The sequence below is a fragment of the Piliocolobus tephrosceles genome, chromosome 10 (assembly GCF_002776525.5).
Source record: "Piliocolobus tephrosceles isolate RC106 chromosome 10, ASM277652v3, whole genome shotgun sequence".
NCBI lineage: Eukaryota > Metazoa > Chordata > Mammalia > Primates > Cercopithecidae > Piliocolobus > Piliocolobus tephrosceles.
The window spans coordinates 93,228,542-93,251,596 of NC_045443.1; the positions used below are offsets into that span (position 1 = coordinate 93,228,542).

The window sequence follows — 23,055 nt, forward strand, 5'->3', positions numbered from 1 at the left end:
GATAAACCATGAACACTTAGTTGTGAGCATCCAGAATAATTCTTTAAGTCTACCTAATTATATCTACATTTCTATTAACACATAGCTTTTATTCTTTTATCCCCCTTTTTAAGAGTGAGACAACTCTTTGGCTGGGCACGGTGGCTCACGCCTGTAATCCCAGCACTTTGGGAGGCCGAGGCGGGTGGATCACAAGGTCAGGAGATCGAGACCATGGTGAAACCCCGTCTCTACTAAAAATACAAAAAATTAGCCAGGCGTGGTGGCAGGTGCCTGTAGTCCCAGCTGCTCGGGAGGCTGAGGCAGGAGAATGGCATGAACCCGGGAGGTGGAGCTTGCAGTGAGCCGAGATCGTGCCACTGCACTCCAACCTGGGGGACAGAGTGAGACTCCTCTCAAAAAAAAAAAAAAAGAGTAAGACAACTCTTCAACTGTAATGAGACCAAATGCTAGTGAACTTATCCATGGTGGCAAAACCTTTTAGCCATTTTTTCATGTTTAAGTCATTAAAGTTATTTTATTACCTCCTGTTTATCCCCTTAATTAAGCTTCCTTATAAAAATGCATATATATACATATCCATTATTCATATTATATATGTTAAACACGTTCCCTAACTGGGTGCCACAGAAAACCACCACAGTTGGCAATTAGCTTGATGTTAAAACTAATTGAGTTTCTTGTTGAACATGTGTGTGCCTACTGGGGATTTCCAAAATGCAGACTTAGACTAGAATGTACTTTCCAGTTTTTTCATTCAAGAGCCTTTATCAGGAGCAACCCCAATGTGCTGATTAAGGTTTTAAAAAATTTCAAGTTTTAAACCCTGTTACCCTGGTGGAGAGATCCTGGCTACCAAACAGACTTCAAAGGGACCTCCAACTTGCCCTTAGCCACAGACAAATATTTGCTGTTACTCTAGTACTACGCAGCATAGGGCCACTTTGTCCTTCACTTGTAGGAGACCTTGAGGATAAGTATTGATCACCATCATGAAAGGTTTTCTCAGTCTAGATGAATCTCATGTATCTTTTCCCATTAAGTTTCAGTTTGAAGTATGAGGATTAGTTGCAAGAGTTGAATTAAGAAAGAGAACTAAAGGCTGAGTTAGAAAAAAGACTTGCAGAAATACAGACCAGCAATTGGCTTTAAAAGTAAAAAGCAGGTATTTTTCTCTCTAATTTGTCCTATATGTACTGAAGTATGATCAGTTTAACTGAAAGACAGGTGAGTCTAATTCATATGATTCATATATAGAGAGAAAACAGTAAATGCTGTGAAATTGTCTGTTTCCTTCTGCTCATGGAGTAGAGATTTATATAGGAGAGCTGAAAGTACAGAATTTTTCAGGATATATAAGCACTGGGTTTACAGAGCAAGAAAGCTCGCAGTAGAAATTCTGGGTTCAAAAGAGAAATTGGCAAACAATCTAATGCTCATTTCGGCTTCTAAATCTGTTTCTTTCCTATACATTTAGATAAGAAAAGGCATTTCTAACATGAATCAATTGCAAATGTGGCTCATATAAATTCTGACTGTGTCTCTCATCATCAGTGTCATTTTTATTTTTAAATGATGACAAAGCCATAATTAAATAAGATAAAAATCCTAAGTTTCTGTGACCTTATGCCTTTTCATAAAGAAATGCTTGTTCATTGGTTCAAACTTTACTTATTGAGGAAATGCTTTGTATCAGACACTCAGACTCTGGAGACAAAATGTATAAATTAATAATGCATAAGATTCCAATTGTCCCCTAATTCTTGAAAACTGATCTCTATCAAAAGTGGTATTAGAAACAGCTCAAAATATTTTTAATAATCAGAAGAGAACATGAGGTCATTTAACTGAAATTTCTCAATGCAAGAAGTTCCTCTATAATGGCTGATACCCATTCATTCTCTACTAGCTCCTATAGCCTCATCAGGCAGCATGTTTCAGTTTTAGAAAAGTCTAATTATCAAAAAGTTCTTCTGTGTTAAGCTAGAGTCTGTTCCTTGTAACTCCTAATACTGGCCTTGGAGCTATACAAAATGTCTATTTTGGCCAGGCGCGGTGGCTCAAGCCTATAATCCCAGCACTCTGGAAGGCCAAGGTGGGCGGATCAGCTGAGGTCAGGAGTTCAAGACCAGCCTGGCCATGGCAAAATCCTGTCTCTACTAAAAATACAAAAAAAAAAAAAAAAAAGTAGGCCGGCCATGGTGGTGCACGCCTGTAATCCCAGCTACTCGGGAGGCTGAGGCAGGAATACTTTGAACCCAGTAGGCGGAGGTTGCAGTGAGCCAAGATCATGCCATTGCACTCTAGCCTGGGCAACAAGGGTGAAACTCTATCTCAAAACAAAACAAACAAACAAAAAACAAACAAACAAACAAAAAAAACAAGTCTATTTCATCTTCAATATGGAGGTCCTTCAAAGGTTTAAGGGTAGTCAATGACTTAACTTCTATTCTCCAGGTAAATTATCTATGTCTCATATCACATAGTCTCTACACCATTTACCACTCTTGCTAAGTAGCAAATGACCTCTCTGTAACTTCTAAGCACATGTTACTAATGACGGTGTTTTCTAGACATTTTCCCCTCCATGATGTCAGGTGAATTCTAGCCTCTATTTCTGAACCTTTCTTTTTCCAATTTTATTTTTTTGATCCAAATAAATTTCAAATATTTTTCCATAATGTAATATTCAGATTTTAAAAGACCTAGAGTACTTGCAACACAGCTTTTGGGGAAGAAATGAAGCTGACTGAGTGGAGACAGTAGCATGAGAGAGAAAAATATGTTTTTATGAGACTTATTATTTACATAGCCTCTTGAGCACCCACTTCTAATCGTGGTAAAACCAGAATGCAAGACTGAAGTTCCAATGTCATTATTTTGGGAGGTGAGAAAGGGCAGGAAAGAGTCACTTCCACATCTGAATTAGAGTGTTTTGATGTGACCTGCACATTTCTATAACATCTGTCATTGCATCAGTTAGTTCATAAGAAAATAATATTTCTGGTTACATGCCAGTGAAACTGACAGACCAACTAGTAGTCAAAGCTGAAGTCACAGAGGGGTGAGGTCACACCGTTGTGGAGAGCCACAGCAGTAAAACATGTAACTGTCCCTTAAGCAGCTGAAGTGACACCGGAGGCTGGCTGGAAACTGAGCAGGAGATTAAAATGACCTTTGAGGATGACAGCAATTGGAATCAGCTCTATAGGTAACAGACACTCTTGGCTACACTCACAGCACCTGCCAGAGCATCTAGAAGTAGCTAACTGCTTTATTAAGTTCACTGCAACCTCCGCCTACTGGGCTTTTAAAGAAGGAGAGCTGGCTGGGCGTGGTGGCTCACGCCTGTGATGCCAGCACTTTGGGAGGCTGAGGCCGGTGGATCACCTGAGGTCAGGGGTTTGAGACCAGCCTGGCCAACATGGCGAAAACCCGTCTCTACTAAAAATACAAAAATTAGCTGTGCGTGGCATCAGGTGCCTGTAATCCCAGCTACTCAGGAGGCTGAGGCAGGAGAATCACTTGAACCCAGGAGGTGGAGGTTGCAGTGAGCTGAGATTGCACGACTGCACTCCAGCCTGGGTGACAGAGCGAGATTCCGTCCCCTGGCCCCACCAAAATAAAGAGCTAAAACAGCAGCAGAAATAATACATCACTGAACTCCTGGCTGTCACTTTCTACCTCTGCCTGGTGCATGTTTTATAAAGTTCTTGGAAAACCAGTGTGTGTGAGAGTTCTGACTGCAGTACTTCAAATTGAGAATCTTTTACACATGTTATAACTCCCTAACTTGAACAGGACCTTAAGAGAGGTTTTTTAAAGCATATTAACCTGTCATATAAATCATGAGGAGTGTCTATCCCTAATAAAAGAATAAAGGCAAGTCCCAAAAGGGAAACCAGAGGAGGGCTAGAAATCCAACTCGTTCACTCACTCACTGTAGAGCAACCTCTTAACAGAATCACTTGGAAATTCCTTCATGAGTCCGAAATACCAACCAGATGTAGGTGGATACATTTCTTTCAGTTTTGATAAGACATTTTACTTTAAGCTCATACTTTTATCTTACCATAACATTGCTGTCTAAAAATATCTTTAAAAACATAGTTCCTTATCTTGTACTTGACATTCACAACACAGTTTAAAAAGAATTTGTAAAGTCTCAATAAATATGTCAAACTAAATATGGAATGAAGAGACCTGAATTGTTCTTTGTACCTCTAATTTGTTCACTTTTATCTAAACCTAACTCCCACTCTATTATTGCCTGTCTAGGTAGATGACTGGGCTACTGCTTTAATGAAAAGATACAATTCTTGTGTTCACTTTATCTATCATTAAATGCCAAGACTGATGTCCTCTAACTCAATGTCTGTCCAAAAGTGCTAAGTAAATACATAGACCCTCAACGCTCTTGGAGACTTTGACAGTTGACCAAAGTTAGTATAGGAAGTCCCTAACTTACAACTGGGTTGTACTCTAAAGATGTATTTGTAGGTCAGTTGTCTGGGCTTTAGAAGGCATTTTGTGTCTATTTTGTTTGCTACCATATCCTCAGAGGCTGGGAAGGTGCTAGACACATAGAGGCACCCACATATTTGCCGAGTGACAGGATGAACTGGCCCCAAAAGTCTACTTCACTAATAATGTAATATAATTATGATTATTAATAATAGCACTTATATAGTACTTAGCCATTTATAAAACATGTTTATATATGCCTTATCTTATTCTTTCTCACAATGATGCAACTTAGAAAGGAAGAATCCAAGGCCCCTAAAATACAGAGACAGCCTTTCAGGGCACTTTTGAGATTTGAGTGCGCAATGAGAGAGATGGAACTAGACAGATAATAGTGGAAGTGGAGAATCAACTTAAGACCTGGCACCACCAGAGCCTGGTGACAAACTAGAGCCCAACTCCTACACACAGACTGCCATATCGTGTCTAGTATCATTATAACTATAGATAAATGTCATCCATTAATACAAAGCAGAGACTCAGAAAGACTTAGGGACTCCTTTCCTTTTTCCTCTGCCTTACTTTTCTTTGGTAGTTAAGTGACATCCTTATGTTCAGTGGCTAAAAAGCGTGCTCCTCTTACGGTAGCAAGAAATAAGATTTCCCTAAAAGACTTTCACCAAAGTTATGGGCTCCTGCGTAGCTAGCTGGAAGACTCAGTGATCTTGCTAAGCAGTGTCCAACACAAGCCCTCTTCTATTGGAGTTGTTGGATGTAAAATATTTTCTTAAGTCATAATCTATATTCAGAGTTAAATGGGACATCCAAAGGTCTTGACCTAAGCCTTTGAATCTGGACATAAATCCTCTCTGTACCGTTTCTCACTGTAGATCATTCAGCCTTTGCAGAAACATTTCACGGGATGAGAAACTGAAGGGAATTCATTTGGTCTTTGGCTACATCAAGTTTTTTAGAAAGTAACTTGGTCATACTCTTGCCTTTTGAAAGCATCAGAGCCCATTTAATCCCTCTTCAAACATTTAAAGAATGCTAGCAATTCCTGAACATCCATAAATCCTCTCTCATAGGCGAAATATTCCAAGTTAATTGTTCATTATATAACGAGGTTTCTCATTGATCTCACCAGTTCTGCTCAGCTTTCTCTAAATAGGAATATCTTGACCTGAGCATAATATTCTAGCTGTGCTTGCCTAGATGGGAAGACAGAAAGACTCTTCTCTTCTTTTGTTTGGAGCATTATTCTTCCACGAATGTAGCCTAAGATTGCATTCACTTTTTTGGCCGTCATGATATACTATTGACTCACGGTGATCACAGCCAACTAAAACCTTCAGTTCTTTTTCACACGAATGGCTGATAAGTCACACCTCTCTGGTATAGTACAGCTGATTTTTGTAAAAAGGAATTTATATTTATCACCGTTAAGTTTAATCTCATACATTTTACTCAAAAATCTTTCACACTGTCCCCTGAGTTTTCTTTCTTAAACAGTTCTGATTATGTTATCTCTACTCAGAAGAACTGTTGATGGATCTCCACTACCCACATGATTGAGTCCAAACTGCTCCCCATGGAGCACCCAGGGCGGACCTCATCTTCCTCAATCTCCCTTTCTTCCCCACCCCCCACCACACCACTCTCTCCAACCACTTTCAGGATTGGCTTTCCTTACACAGGTGCACTTTTCCATGGAACTCCCTGCTCTACCTTTCAATTATTACCCATCCTTTAAGAGATAGCAATTTAAAAGTCCCAATCAGACTGTGAACGCCTTAAAGACAGGAATATACTATAATGAGGTCCAGGTAATAGGGAAGAGGCACAACTAAGAAATTTCTCACCAAAAAAAGTTTATTTTGTTTGTTTTGGCAAGGAAAATAATATTTAAACCTCTCTCACTGAAGAAAGTTTTCTCCCCCAACTAGTTTCTCCTCCCAGCTCCAAAACTGCAGGTGAATTGAATATAGCTTAGCAGTGCTTACGGAGAGAAAGTAACAAGCTTGGCCATTTATCCCAGTGAGCCAAATAGCTGCACAAGCTTGTACACAGTGTCACAAGGCGGTTGTTTTTCAGAATCACAAAACAACTCCCCTTGCAACCAACTCAGCATTGTGACAAAAAGCCCAGTTGGGAGCATGAGGCACCCTTCCCAATCATTTCCCATATTGATGAAAAAACTAAACAAACCCCCCAAGTGAACCTTCAGATGCACCTTGCACTGTTTTCCAAGAGGTGGTGATAGATCTGTACCTTTCCATCTAAACAGGAGCCCTTTGTGCTAGGCCTTTGCAGACTGGGAATAGAGCCTGTGGTTTGGATTTGCAGAGGGATGGAACCTATGACATCATCCTTGTTGAGAAATCACACTGACCACTGCCTGCCTGAGAATCTGTCATCCTGAATGGCTAACTTATGAGACACTTAGCAAGTTATCTCTCCAACACACTGTTTAGTGTGTCTGCACATCCCTTGTTCTGCCATAAATGTGCTTTAAACCATATGAAGCAATACAAAGTTGTTGTCAGTAACAATAACAACAATAGTGCAAGAGTTGGTTTACTTGACCAATATCTATTGAATATGTCAGGCAGCACGTGAGATGCTAAGGCAGTGTTTCTCCAAGTGTGGTCTGGGCTACCTTAGGGAGCTCGCTAAAGAATGTGATAAGTGCTATGATAGAGGTGAATGTAGGATGCTGTGGGTGCACACATGTGATGCATGTGTACACTGCACCTAACCCAGAATCTTGGTGCAAGGTGAAGTTTAAGCAAATTCCTTAAGGATGAATGGGAATGATCTAGTATTTCTCCATCTACCCTAAAATATTTGAGTGACTTAATTAACTTAAATAAGAGGCAGGACTAGGGGGAGGGGATCAGCAAAGGAGAGCCCTCCCCAACCAAGCCAAGGAGGGTCAGGGCACCTGAGAGTGATCCAAGCAGTTCAACGGATCCAGCTAGAGGCTACAGCTCAGGAGGCAGGGATGAGACAGGAGGCCAGGGGGGCACTCAGACCAGGCCTACCCAGCCACATTCAAGAATGTGGACTTCATGATAATGCAACTGGGGAGTCACTGAAGAGTTTTAAGCAAGGAAGTAACATTTTGTATTTTTAAAATATCCTTGAGAATGCAGTATAGAGAATAAATTGGGGAGCAAGCGAGACAGAGCAGAACGTTCAGGAGAATGCTGCAATTACGCAGAAGAAAAATAAGGGTGGTTTGCTCTAAGATAGTAGCTACAGGGATGGAGAGAGGCATACCCACTAAAGAGAGACCCAAGTGGCAGAATGGGATAGGACCTGGTGGATGATCGAAGCTGGCTGAAGGAGAGAAAGGAATTGAGAGAAACTCTCAGCTTTTTGCTTTGACAGGCTTCTCTGGGTTAGACAGCAATGCCATGTATACATCTATTTTCTCTGTAAAGCAGGAGGCAAGCTCTTTAGCTGAGAGTGAGCAGGGGGTTTGCAGAGGGGTCAGGGAGAAAAGAGAAGCTTTGAAAGGGTCTCTGCAGGGAAGAAAGAGAGCAGAAGGGAAGAAGGACTTCCAGGGAAGTTTTAGGGCAAACTTAAGACCGGAAAACATAAAGGCATCTCTCAGTATGATTGTGTTGTTATTTTCTCCAGTATAGTTCAGTTCTCTAGCCGAAGGAGCAAGAAGATGAACAGTGAGATTGAGCTAGGATTGGGACGCGATGGAAGGATGAGGGGGCAGTGGAATTGAGAGAACTGATAGAAGATTCCAGAGAGAAAATCGTGGGGGCAAGCTAAGTATCATGTCCATTTTTACAGACAAATAGGAGCCAGAGCAGAGATAAAATAAGTGGTCTACTGGGACATAACTTGGAGTCTTAAAAGAAAAACTTCAGCCAAATTCGATTTAAAGGAGTTTAATTGAGCAATGAATGACTTGCGAATTGGGCAGTCCCCAGAATCACAGCAGATTCAAAGAGATGCCACCGCAGCCAGTGGTGGAAGAAGATTTATAGACAAAACAAACAACAACAACAACAACAAAACAAAACAAAAAGAAATGATGTTCAGAAATTGGAAGTGAGGTACAGAAGAACTGGATTGGTACAGGTTGGCATTTGCCTTATTTGAACACAATTTGAACATTCGGCAGTGTATGAATGGTTGAAGTATGGACGCTGGGATTGACCAAGACTCAGCTGTTGTTACAGGTGCATACTCCTAAATTAGGTTTTCAATCTTTTTTTTTTCTTTTTGAGATGGAGTTTCACTCTTGTCACCCAGGCTGGAGTGCAATGGTGCAATCTCCACTCACTGCAACCTCCGTCTCCTGGGTTCAAGCGATTCTCCTGCCTCAGCCTCCCGAGTAGCTGGGATTATAAGCATGCACCACCACACTTGGCTAATTTTTGTCTTTTTAGTAGAGACAGGGTTTCACCACGTTGGCCAGGCTGGTCTTGAACTCCTGATCTCAGGTGATCCACCTGCCTCGGCCTCCCAAAGTGCTGGGATTACAGGCATGAGTCACCACTCTCGGCCAGTTTTCAATCTTGTTTACCTATTAAATTAGGTTACAGTTTGTTCACAACAGCTCAGATAAGAAGTACAGAGTCCTTGTCAGGCCATATTTAATTTGCTTTAACAGAAGTGAAAATCAGAAAGAAAAATGGCCAGAAGCAACAAACGGGAATGAGTAAGAAAGGTGGGATGTAGGGGCTGCCAATCACCTGGTTTTGGTTTCTGCAAACTACACTTTCTCAGCATACTCCCCTCCTCAGAGAGGGTGTTCCAGTGGGCTTACATTCTTCTGAGCTTTCCTGATCATCAGAGAGGGAGCTATGGTTACAAAAGGAAGAGTTTTGCACCCATTTGGATGTGTTAGGATGGAGGGCAAGGATGAGGGCTCCTGGAGAGTGAGGTGCCAGGCTCTCCTGATGCAGCACCAGTTTGATGTAACCTCCATTTACCTTTACTTTTTATTTGGAGGTGGTGGTGGGATCAGGGGCGATTTATTGGGACACAGAGTATGGGAGAAGTGTAGGCATCTGTTACAAAAGAAACTGGTGGAAAACCTCAAGGGCCTCAGAAGGGCCAGATTGGCTGAAACAAAAAGAAACAAAAGTTCTTGACATAGATTAAACAGTGTAAGAGGGTGATCACATCTTCTCTCTTCAATTCAACTTTAAAACAGAGAAGCCTTTTTCAGTAGCAGCCAGAAGACAGTGTCAGCACAAATGAACATGATGTCATGTAGAAAGCATGTGAATATTTTTCATAATTATTTTTGTTTTAGGAACTGGGATTATGAAGTGTAAAGTAACATCAGCAAACATAGCGGAAGCCTGGGAAGACTTCTGCTCCTCTGCCAGTGGCAGGACGGGGAGGAAGAGAAGAGAAATATGACATAGAAAGAAGGGTGTTGTTCTGTTTTTGTTTGCTCATTAGCAAGATGAAGCATCCAGGAAGAGAATTTGTTTCTTAGAGATAAACTGAGTGTATGCAAACTGCCCAGCACTGAAACTGTTGTATTCTACGATGATCTCTGAACGTTGGTTTTCCCTTGTCCTCCTTAACAGAATAATTAAATATTAATATATTCAATACTAATTAGAAGATTAATTTTTTTTAAATTCTGCACACAAATTGAAATTGTGAAAGTATAAACCCTTTTACTTAAATGGGATTGTCAAGGTAGACGCTCTCCATCAAATTCTGTAAATCAGATTTCATAACATTAACCAGACAAATGTGTACAATGCTATATTTTAACTTTGTTTCCAATACTGTGATAGTCCAGGGGCATTCCAAAAAATTGCTCCAATTGCTGAATTTTTGAGAGTCAAAAAAGGGTGAAAAGTTAGATAATTTCAACATGAACGGAATATGAGGCCCTCAAAATCTGAAGGTCTCTAAAATCAACATTTCTCTTTCAGCACGGTATTTTCAAAGTTCTCTTCCTCTTTCAATATAGCATTCCAACTATTGCTCCCTCTCCCTTTTCCATCATCATTTATTATCCGGTTAGTACTTTGCCTTCTCCCTGCTTGTTTTAGGTCATGTTTTGAAAATGTGAAATTGCTGTTCCCAATTTCTCTCTCACCTGTCATTTTAGAGTTTGCACCCACCATTCTGACTATGGTAACCCAACATAAATCAATTCGTGTTGTTGCTTAATTGAACAAAAGTTGGACCCATAAATTAGTGAGATCTGTTTTCTTTCTTTTTTTTGAGACAGGGTTTCACTCTGTTGCCCAGACTGGAGTGCAGTGGTGTGATCATGGTTTACTGCAGCTTCAGCCTCTCTAGGTTCAGTGATCCTCCCACCTCAGCCTCCCAAGTAGCTGGGACTACAGGTGTGTGCCACCACATCCAGCTAATTTTTGTAGAGAGGGGGTTTCACCATGTTACACAGGCTTGTCTCGAACTCCTGGACTCAAGCAATCCACCCACTTAAGCCTCCCAAAGTGGTGGGATTATAGGCATGAGCCACCGTGTCCACCCAAGATTAGTTGCAAAAGTGTTTTCAACAATGGCAGCATTAATGGACTAAGTTTAATCCTCCCTTTGGCTCAGTTCTTAGAACTTTCTCTTTTTTTTTTTGAGATGAAGTCTCACTCTGCAGCTCAGGCTTGAGTGCAATGGCATGGTCTTGGCTCACTGCAACTTCTGCCTCCTGGGTTCAAGTGATTCTTCTGCTTCAGCCTCCTGAGTAGCTGGGATTACAGGCGCCCACCACCTTGCCCAGCTAATTTCTTTGCACTTTGGGAGGCTGAACCAGGAGGATCACCTGAGGTCAGGAGTTCAAGACCTGCCTGGCCAACATAGTGAAACCCTGTCTCTACTAAAAATACAAGAACTTTCTCTTTTTTCAATCCATACTCATTCCCTTGGCAATCTCATCCAGCTTCATAGCTTTAAATCTCACACATATATTTGGTCTAGCCCGCTTTTCTGAACTCTAAACTCCAGTGGCCTCCTAAGTATCTCCATTTGGATGTCTAAAAGGTAACTCATACTTAACATGTCTGAAAATGAGTTCCTGGTCTCCCTCTCCAGATCTGATCCCCGGCAAGTCTTCTCCATCTCAGTAAATGACCACTGCATTCTTCCAGGTGCTCAAACTAAAAACATACTTACTTCTTTCTCTTACACTCTACATCCAACCTGTCAGCAAATGCTGTTGGTTCTATCAACAAAATAGATCCAGAATTCAACCACTTTTCACCATTTCTACCTCTGCCCTCTGTCCCATGCACCATTGAGTCTAGCCTGAATTATTGCAATAGGATTCTAAATGGTCCCCCTGCCTCTTCCCTCACCCTCCTTCCCTCTTTGGTCTTTTCTTAACACACAAGCCAGAGTAATCCTATTAAAAATAGATAATATCACCCCACCACTTAAAATCTCAAAATCACCAATGGCTTTTTTTTTTTTAATTATTGTTTTTTTTTTTTTTGAGATGGAGTTTCACTCGTTTGCCCAGGCTGGAGTGAAGTGGCATGATCTCGGCTCACTGCAACCTCTGCTTTCTGGGGTTCATGTGATTCTCATGCCTCCGCCTCCCTAGTAGCTGGAATTTCAGGCACCCGCCACCATGCCCGGCTAATTTTTGTATTTGTAGTAGAGACAGGGTTTCACCATGTTGGTCAGGCTGGTCTCGAACTCCAGACCTCAGGTGATTCACCAGCCTTGGCCTCCCAAAGTGCTAGGATCATAGGCATGAGCCACCGCGCCCGGCCTCCAATGGCTTCTAACATCACCCAGACTAAAAACAAATGACTTTATAAGTAAGCCCAGAATAACATATGGTTCAAATTGGGGCTCCTTTGAGGGAATGCTAAAAATAATGAACAGGATTGAATTGATCTAGGCATAAGTTTGGGTCATCCTTTTTGAGGGCCCACATGCCCACACTTCCCCATCACTCTGATCTCATCTACTATGCTGCACCTGGACCCCTGAGCTTTAGTACCAACCTCCTCGCAGACTGGAAGGTGCCAGGCGGACTTCCTCAAGGCCTTTGCTCTTCTCTATGTATGTCCACAACTCACCTCTACTTTCCTTTGGGTCCTTATTCGAAAGTCTCAATGAGGCTTTCTCTGGGAGCCCCATCTCAACATAAGCCCCTTCTCCCCACCAGCACCCATCTCTGCTTTATTTTTTTTCCTTTGCACTTATCACTATATAACATTCTACATATTTTACTTATTCACTTTATTTAGCACCTTACATTTAAAATATGATGCAAGGCGCAACATTAATACATTAGATGACTTCATTAGAAATACTACTTAAAGTAGGTACTAACTAGAGAAAAAGTACTTCCCCTCCCTGCAAAAACCAAACCAATCAAACAACAACGTATGCTGAGTGGTTCTGAAGAACTGTGATGTTCATTCCCATACAGCTTATTTTAAATGATCTTGGATAACACTAAGTGCAGAGTCTTCATTTGTTATAGATACTTCTTCTATCTAACGTAAAAGCAGTAACTTTATTATGCAAAGTGCATACCACCATATTACAAGTTATCAGTTAAACTATATGTTGTATAAAATACCTACTGATTACCAGAGAAATTTAGTTTTAGTTTTTCTCTTTTTTAAAAAAATATTTGGAGTTATTATAAAGCCTAATCATATAAATAACTTCAAGGCAAACTAATCATCCCAGCTCTGGCATAGGTTAGCTCAATAATTATAGCTATTATTTGACTCTGACTGCGTTATTTCAACTCACTGGGTTTCAGTTTCTTTGTCTGTAAAAGAGAGTTAATATTGGTGCTTAACTAAGGAGCTTCTTGTGAGAATAAGGGACGCAGTGCACTGGGAGTACCTGGCAGGTGGGAAGGCTTCAATAGCTATTAGCAGCCATCATGACTTGTGACTACTGCTACTGCGGAAATAGGCATGAACAGATTTCACCAATTGAAGACAACAAGTAGTTAACCGAACAGTTGTGCTTAGAAAGCATTCCTACTCATATACGACTTTGTTTTATCTTTTATGAAATTCCAAATATTGGCCGGGCGCGGTGGCTCATGCCTGTAATCCCAGCACTTTGAGAGGCCGGGGCGGGCGGATCACAAGGTCAGGAGATAGAGGCCATCCTGGCTAACACGGTGAAACCCCGTCTCTACTAAAAATACAAAAAATTTGGCAAGCGTGGTGGCGGGCGCCTGTAGTCCCAGCTACTGGGAAGGCTGAGGCAGGAGTATGGAGGAGAATGGCGGAGAATGGGAGGCGGAGCTTGCAGTGAGCCGAGATCGCGCCACTGCACTCCAGCCTGAGCCACAGAGGGAGACTCCGTCTCAAAAAAAAAAAAAAAAAAAAAAGAAAGAAAGAAAGAAAGAAATTCCAAATATTGCTTAACATAGCATAAATGTAAATGCCCACAAAACCACGATTAAGTAATTTATCATTTTCTGCACACCTATGCCATACTGACTTTATCACAAGATATTGAAACACAGCCCTTTCCGTGGCCTGGAGACAAATGAATACTTGGATCTTGAAAGGCATATTATCTACACAACGTATTTGGGGGATTAAGCATGCGCTATCTCATATAATTTAATGAATCAGTCGATAAATTATCATGTTTACTCTCTCACCCAGTAGCTTGTAAGGAGTGTGAAGGAAAGGAATGTATATAGTTTTTTTATCTTTCACGCTACTTGACTTGGCACAAAGGCATTTCAACTTACTATAGTGGAAATAGCACTGGGCTAGAAGTCAGTAAACACAGATTTCAGCTGAGTAATTGAAGACAAGTCACTTCAACTATCTTTAGGCTGCAGATTACTCATGAGTAATATTCTTTTCCATTAACAACATTTAGATTCCTTTTCAAATGCTCTCATGCTAAGGAACACTAGCAAAAGGGGATTTTATCAATGAATGTTGGGTTAATTAATATCCAACATCATTTTCCCATACCTACTAGGTGAAAGAAATGTGACCCTTAATTATAGGTTTTATTCACTCATGAAAACTTGCCAGGAACTCATGGTCCTTGTCACTGTCCTTTCTATCAGACACAAATCCTTCAATCTGTTTTAAAGATAGAAAACCTGGGTGGGAGGAGGGCGAGCATCAGGAAGAATAACTAACGGTGCTGGGCTTAGTACCAATCCTGTGCAATAGGATGATCTGTGCAGCAAACCGCTATGGCACATGTTTACCTGTGTAACAAAACTGCAGATCCTGCACATGTACCCCTGCACTTAAAAGTTGGAAATAAAATTGTTAAGCTTGACTCTCTCATCTTACCATGTCGCTTCTATTTCTCCATTTGTTTATGTTCCCCATTTCTCTTTTTTCTGCTTTAACTGAATAAAAGTAATAATCAATTTTAAAAAATAGAAAAATAGCAGACCTTCCCCTGCCAGCATTCCCCATCCCCTGCCCCATTTTGTTTTGTCTCCTTAGTATTTACCACACTCCAACATAACATAGATTTTACCTATTTGTTCTCTATCTCCCCATCCCCACATTAGAATCTGAGGTTCATGGGTACTGGGATTTTTATGTGTTTGGTTCACTGCCATGTCTATGCCACCTGGAATGGGATCTGACACATAGTAGCTTGAAAATTATTTGAATAAATGGGTGAATAAACATTATTTAAGATCCTCTATTGGTTGCCCTTCCCACACCATAACTAATCTCATGTGACTACCAACTCATCTTCTCCACGTTAACCAAGGTTTCTGATCCTCATCCCCTGCCCAAGGCTTATTCATTTCTCCCCCTGTCATTTCTCCCTGCTTGTCATATCACTCATTTATTCATTCAGTTACAGATGTATTGACTGCCTACTGTGATCCAAGCAATGTGCTAAATGCTAGGGACATACAGGTAAATAATATGGATACAAGCCTTACCCTCTTTACTAATCCTTTACTTTTTTTTTTTTTTTTTTTTTTTTGCTTTTTTTTTTGAGACAGAGTCTCACTCTGTCACCCAGGCTGGGGTGCAGGGGCATGATCTCAGCTCACTGCAACCTCCGCCTCCCAGGTTCAAGCAATTCTCGTGCCTCAGCTTCCCGAATAGCTGGGATTACAGGTGTATGCCACCACACCTGGCTAATTTTTTTTGTATTTTTAGTAGAGACAGGGTTTCACCATGTTGGCCAGGCTGGTCTTGAACTCCTGACCTTAGATGATCTGCCTGCCTCCCAAAGTGCTGGGATTACAGGCGTGAGCCACCGTGCCCAGCCCAATAATCCTTTTCTATTCAACGATTACTTTGAGACCCAGCTACTTCCTCTGTTCTTGGCTTCTCTGTACTGCTGTCTCTGACTTTACAGTCCTGCCTTTGAATGGTACATTTTCATAATGCCCTGGAGAAAAATTTTAAAAATCTGTGGGTTTTAATTGGTTGCTATCCAATTTTGAATAGAGTTCTTTTAATAGAGAGTTAATAAAGCGGGGAGCAAGTCATGCTCACTTCTAAGGAGACAATAACTACATCCTTTTAGAGTTGCTTTTGGGTCACACTGGAACAGATGCTGTTTCCTAACAGATCATCGCAATTCCAGTCTCATGAGGCCTGACTGTGTGGCATCTAAGACCATTTGCTACATCTCCCCACTTCCTTGTGTTTTCTATATACAGAGGTAATCTGAGAGTGCTTCTCTTCCACCCTGAAAAAGCCTAATTAACCCATCATTTTTAGCCTCAAGGTTATTATTATTGACTGCTCCAACTATGTAGGAGATTAAGCTCTCAATGGACAGAGTCTTGATGTGCGCGGATGCCTGGCCCCGGGCCTGTCTGTGCCTTTCACCAGGGTTTTGGGAGCACTTAAACCTCCACCCCAGCATTTCCCACGCTGTGCTCTGTGGATCATTAGGGTCCTGAAAGATGGTAACGAATTCTGCATAACAAGGGTTTCATAACCAAATAAGTCCAGGAATGTCACATCCTAAATCTCCCATTTGGGGACACAGGGTACATAATGAGAATATTAATGTATTTATAAATGTTTCAATTTGTTAAACCCAGTCAGTGTTTCCTAGCCTAAGTTAACAATGGGATATTTTATTCTCAGTATACTACTACCGTCTCAGAGGACATTACTACTCAGGAGAAAACTGTTTGGCAAATTCCATTTTACCTTCATGTCATATCCAGATGAATAGCAGCAAATGGCTTTAAGGGAGTGAGGGAGGAGGGAGATAGAAGATATTCCCCGCCAGTAGTTCTCGGGGGTCACTAATGGAGAGAACTTGATTTTATGGAACAAATACAAGACCTAAGGTCAGAAGACTTGTGACTTGGTCCTAGCTCTGTTACATAACTAACGGCAAATCATTTAAACTCAAGCCTCAATCTCATCTCCCGGGAGGGAGATAAATTTTAGGATAGCCATACCCCATTCTTGGAAAGAGCTGGGTAGTTCAGGAAGTTCCTATATAGCAGGTTTAATGTCTATTTAAAAAGTGTTCTTCTGGGTGAATTTTTGGGCCTATGTTTTTGAAGTCCTCTTTCGGATGACTGGTGCCTTCCACTCTGACTCTTTAGACTTGAAGCTCCAGGCTCTCAAAACCCAAAGCAGTATTTCTGAATGAACATTGGAAACAAATTAAGTCTGGCTATATTTATGCTAGCCTAATTAATAGGATAATACCTAGAGAAGTCTTAAGTCTTACATAGAATGGAGGAAAATATAGGCCTATAATATTACAAATAAGCCATAAATGAAATCTGAGACTTCTTATTTTCAAACTAGATTGATTAGCTTCTTTTTCTGAGCACACAATTTTCAAAGATGGAAATTGGTGACATGGAATTGAAACTGCAAAATAAATTTGTAGTGTTGCACTGATTTATATTCTAACATGACAGAGGAGAGGAAGGCAATAATCATTTCTGGGGAGGCTTCCTGTGGTCCTGGAGTTAGAGAAAGACTCTTCCATTCTTTAACTCAGGAGAGAAAGATTAGTCCCCAAACCCATCCTCTGTAAAGAAGAAATTCTATAATGACTTCTTTATACTTTACACTTGCAAATAATGCTCTAGAGGGAACTAGGTCACATTTGATGCTTTTCTTACCATTAAAATATGTCTGCTGAGGCCGGGCGCAGTGGCTCACATCTGCAATCCCAGCACTTTGGCAGGCTGAGAAGGGCGGATCACTAGGTCAGGAGTTCAAGACCAGCCTGGCCAATATGGTGAAACCCCATGTCTACTAAAAATACAAAAATTAGCTGGGCGTGGCAGTGTGCACCTGTAATCCCAGCTACTCAGGAGGTTGAGGCAGGAGAATCGCTTGAACACAGGAGGCAGAGGCTGCAGTGAGCTGAGATTATGCCACTGCACTCCAGCCTGGGTGACAGAGCAAGACTCAGTCTCAAAAAAGAAAAAAAAAGTCTGCTAAAATAACAACTACAATCAAAAACACTTAAGAACTAAGTTTAGAAGGTATCTGTACATTGGAATAACTTACATAAATGTTAGTCTCTATCTGCTTGGAATTTGATATAAACATTGATGACAATAAATAGTTTGGTTTTTAAAAAGGCAAGATTGTATTTCCATATGGGTCAGTTCAAAGTTACTGTAGTCATCTCTAAATAATTGCTGGACTATTGCAATATATTTGCAATAAATTCAATGTGATATTTGCTAAATGAACATGCCTGCCATCTGGTTACTCAAACTGTATTTTTGCAACTTCATAGATACACAGGGCCCAGTAGAGATTACTGTAGTTATCTTTAAATAATTGCTGGACTGTGGCAATAAATTTGCAATAAATTCAATGTGATATTTGCTAAATGAACATGCCTGCCATCTGGTTACTAAAACTGTACTTTTGCAACTTCATAGATATACAAGGCCCAGTAGCACTGAGATGTAAGGAGCCGATGTGAGCCTGAGGATCAATTCCAAAGCAATTTGAGAGTTCAAGCCATTCATTTGTTTTCAGCACAAAGTGTTCTCCACATAACAAAACAATGAGTCTAACTTATCTGTCTCTTTCCTGTCCTGTTATCTTTAAAAATGTCCATCATGACAGGTTGCAAATGGGCTTACAATATTCAGCCAACTTTGAGGACCATGAAGAAGAATGGAAAACAGTTGGTGTGCTGCTTGCACTGCTTCTGGTGCCAGCAGCACTATTCTTGCTGGTCTCCTCAAGGTGCACACAGAAGAAGCAGCTGAATAAAATGGCAAAAGTCTTCATGTATCTATGGAAGTGGGGAAAGAAGCATGTATCTATGGAAGCGGGGAAAGAAGGTCCCAAACCAACCTTTTCATCAGGCCCCTGGCAAGCACCTCCCCATACCACACCAAAAGCAGAATTAGTAGCATTGAATACAGTGCCTGAGGGGGTCAATACATGCTGATTATACACAACTACCTGAGAAGTCTGAGAATAGTTATATAAAGGATGCTAGAAGAGTGCTTATCCTAGTTTCTGTAGCCATTGTGATCCATGTATTGGATGTATACCTAGCCCAGGCTGTCTCAACCTTGGTACATTGACATTTTGAGCTAGATAATTTTTGGTTGGGGATGGGGTGGGAAATGCTATTTTGTGCATTGTCTGAGGTTTAGTATCATCCCTGGCATCCCCCCACTAGATGCCAGCGGTGTTCCTCCCCCTAGCAAAAATGTCTCCAGATATTGCCAAATGTCCCAATGTCCCCAGGGAAGAGGGACCAAAAATCACCCTAGTTGAAAGCCACTTATCTAGTCTGTATATTCATGACATGGACCAGAATTAGAATGATTATACTCTCTTCTCTTTTTCCTGAATCAGTGTTTCTTCATCTACTTATTGAAGTATTATATTCTCTTAATCTGCTTTTATTCAGTTTTCTCTGTTCTCGTGCACCTGAGGGCTGGGGGGAGCCTTTCAAGGTACTGCCACATAAGTTAAGAAGAGCTAAAAAAAAAAAAAAAAAAAAAAAAAAGACCTGTTTCTCCCTTAGGAGAAGGGAATATTAAAGAGAAAACATTCCACATAGAAATTGGATCAGTAGCTAAGGAGGCTGTTTTGCAGAATGAGTTTAAGATGGCCTAAGCTGAAATTCATGTGTCTGTGAGGCCAGAAGAACCTTTGTATGTTAAAAGAAACTACTTTCATTTGTTTGCTACTGTCATACAAAAGTATCCTTCTGACAAACAGATTTTTTTTTCTTTCTTGGCTTTGTTTTTATTGACTTCCTATTTATATTAACAGTATCAGGAAGATACCCCTGCGGGCTCCAGGAACAGACTGTCTCAGTAACTCTTCCCCCTTCAGAAGCACGGTAAGTAGTCCCGAGAACTAAAGCAAGGAGGAGCCTCTAGAGTGATGATTTGTGTCTGCTCTTTTTTCATAATGTGAAAAATTTGAACCTTAGAATACTGACTTAAACCCAGCCAGTGGGTGAGCTGCTTGAAAATGACTACACATTCATACGTAAGGGTGAGAAATAATTTATGACAAATAAAGCTCATGAAAAATTCTAATTTCATTCATGTTGCTACAAGTATAGCTTCATGCTTTAAAAAAAATGTGGGCTGGTAACATTTTTCTATCTTACTTACAGTGTAGAGTTAAACAGGTGCCCTTACCTCTCCTCCAGTGCATGGAAAAGGACTGGAGTATTTAGAAGTACAAATAGCTCCCTTCTTGACAACGTCATCTTCCAGGCCAAATGTAGCAGAGCAGTTAGTTGCAAAGTACTTATAAGGCTTCCATGTTTTCCCAAAGTCCTGGGAGCGGTCCAGCACCATGGCAGCCGGCCTGGGGGACTTGAACACCATAATTAGGTGAGTGAAGTAGAATTCAGCTTCCAGGTCTAACTGGATCTTTTCTCTGTGCACATCCTCCGCAGACTGCCACCACGTGCGAGGAAACCGGAAGGACGAGTCTGCCATGGCAGATGGCAGGTGAGCCAGGTGAGGATGGGCAGCATTGCACTTGTCACATTTGGGCTGCCGACAAGTCAGATCCGTGTTCTCACTGTAGAAGCAGTACAGTTCGGTAGCATTCTGACCGCAGGTGGTGTCTGCCCAGAGTTTTCGCCCCAAAGCCAAATTTCCCATCCGAGGGTTGCAGGCTTTTTCACAGCGGGAACTCGCTCCAGCTACTCCACTCAGTCCTAAGAAAGGAAAAGCATGCGTGATGCAAGACAAACCCATCTGGAAAGCTCTTTTGTCCACCTAGTCCATCGACAACAATCAAGGATCTCCCCAAAAGCGCTTGAGACTTTCAATAAATGGAAAATTCTACCGTGCTGCACCTTGTTCATGTCTGAGTATGAACACTGTTCTGCATTCACAATGCATTCATGTATGAGTGTGTGTATGCGTGTGTGTGTGTTTGCTTTTTATGTTCAGATGTAAAATTCACATCAGAGAAACAAATACTTTAGGCAGAGGACAAGAGGAGGGAAAAGAGAACCACCAGGGTGAAGATTATTGGCCTAAAACTTTTCAAGTACTTTGCCTTATAAATGTTTTCTGTATTTCAAATACATTGATGTGTTTTTGAAGTCATGACTATAGAAAAACTATAATGTTTTTAAGACCACGTAAGTTAGTCTTTCAAATTTAATGGGAGTCCTTCACATGATTTAACATGTTTATTATGAGAATGCATTTAGAAGGAAATGTGGAACTCTATTTTCTTTACATTTTTAAGCCAGTGAAGGGATACATTCCCTAGGAAAAGCAATATGAGATATTTAATAAATATACGATGGGTCCTCATTTAGGGGGAGGCAAAGCTAGAGACCTTTGGAGTTCAGATGTGCACTATCAATTTCTAACATTACGTAAACATAACTAAGAAAAAAGCTCTGAACTGCCAAATGGCAGAAAAGCTTATTTTACATGCTGTCTCTTCAGGGTTTCTACCTGTGACAGGTTATATGGTAGTCAACTGTTTGCTTAACAGGAGAGTGTCTACAGTCTGGCAGCCACTAACAGCCCCTTTAAATATTATCTGTGAACTAAAACACCTTCTTTAAAAAACACACTCTTCCTCCCAAACAAAGGTCCAACAGACTTCAATGTTTTAAAATGACTTAAAATGATAAACATTATCCACTTATTAACATTCTGACTACATACTATAATCCTTTGATTTGGGTTTGGCATCTTAATTATGAATACCTTAAGCAAAAATCATCTATTTTAAAGGTTAAAACAGAGGGGAAAAGAGGGAAAAGGAAATCAAGCCCTAAATTCCAGCTAATTGAATGTTTCTGCTTCTTAAGAAGCAGCACCTCTGAACTGTTATCACAGTAAGGATTGGAGGAGGCCAAATGACAGCTTAGGCTGCAACAGAGACATTTTACACACTGACAATGGCCAACCCCACATAGCCTTGCAACTAAAGGGCTTCCTTAGGCGTTATTTTTTAAATGTCAAATTAAAGTGAGCATTATGCTTGGGTTCTGTTTGCCACTTTTCTCATTAGCTGGGGCAACAGTTGCTTGTGGCCAGAATCACACAAACACACAGTGTGTTATGACTCACCTGTAAAAAATTTCGGGGAAAATCATATACTGCCTGTACAAGTATTTTTGACTTGAAACACTTGCCTTGTGATGTTTATTTACAACATTTCAATGGCTTGCATGTTTTTGCCATGATATGGTTTGAGACGGAAAAGATTTTTTAAAGCTCATCTTTTAAGAGTGCAAGAATTAAAGTAAAATCTTAGGCCTTTAATATGTCCCTGGGAAAAATATCCAATAATTTTAAATGCCCCTAAACTCCTAAGTCCAGAAAAGATTTGAGCCAGATAAAGAATCCGTGGGGCAAAATACTTGGAGTCTCTTGAGTGACTATTCAATGATACTAAGGATGCTCCTGTGACTCGGACTGGTTTGGGATGCAGACTGGAAAGCCTGGATTTTGCTGGTTGCCAGCGGCCCTCAGGGAAGAGTGGAAGCCCAAGGGAGGAGATGCGTGCGACAATGTTCTGTAGCCACCTGCGCGTCTCTCTAGCCCAGGCTCCCCTTTCTGAAACAGGCGAGATCCGCACGAGAGACTGGATGTCTGCAGACTCCCTCACATCTCTCCTCCTCACCTACAGGGCTGCGCTTACGCCTAACTGGAAACCAGGTGACCCGCAAGAGGGAGGGAGAGGAGCAGAAGGGGCTCCCGAATACAGAAACGACGAGCCAGGAGCCGGTGGCCTAGGGCAGCCCAAGAAAACCAGGATGGGAGTGGGAGGGAGAGGGCATCTGCCGACGCCTCCGCCGGTTGTCCAGTTACGGAGCCAGGGAGCAGACCCGCCTCCGACCTCCCGCAGAGTTTCGGCCAGGGTACCAATTCCCCAGGGGCGGCCAGCCAGCTCAGTGCAAGCCCAGGGTGATCACCACCTATCGTCCAAGCCAGGAGTCCCACTGCGTTCCAGTCACTGCTCCGGGGAGAGGGCGCTCAGCTCTGCCCCAGGTGTCCTTACCTGGTTCTCTAGTACCCAGCACCAGGTCGGGGACGCCAGTGATCGGCCTCCACCAGAGACCGGCCCTGGCCCACGCGCGCCCAGGGTCGCTGGGCCACCCCTCCTCATCATTCCTTAGGCCATGAAGTGCCGGGGGATGGCGAGCTGGGTCCTTTGTTCCCTCACCAAGTGGAAAAGCAGTTTT

At 41.5% G+C, this 23,055-nt stretch overlaps 1 protein-coding gene across 2 annotated transcripts in view; it reads right to left on the reverse strand.

Annotated features, from left to right (window-relative positions):
* The window catches only part of NTN4 (netrin 4), a 123,651-nt gene that overhangs the window by 99,749 nt on the left and 847 nt on the right, over nucleotides 1–23,055 (reverse strand). For both annotated transcript variants that reach the window (XM_023230363.2, XM_023230290.2), the window contains exon 2: nucleotides 20,027–20,556. In XM_023230363.2, the coding sequence (XP_023086131.2) occupies nucleotides 20,027–20,556 (530 nt within the window). The remainder of the gene's footprint in view (nucleotides 1–20,026; nucleotides 20,557–23,055) is intronic.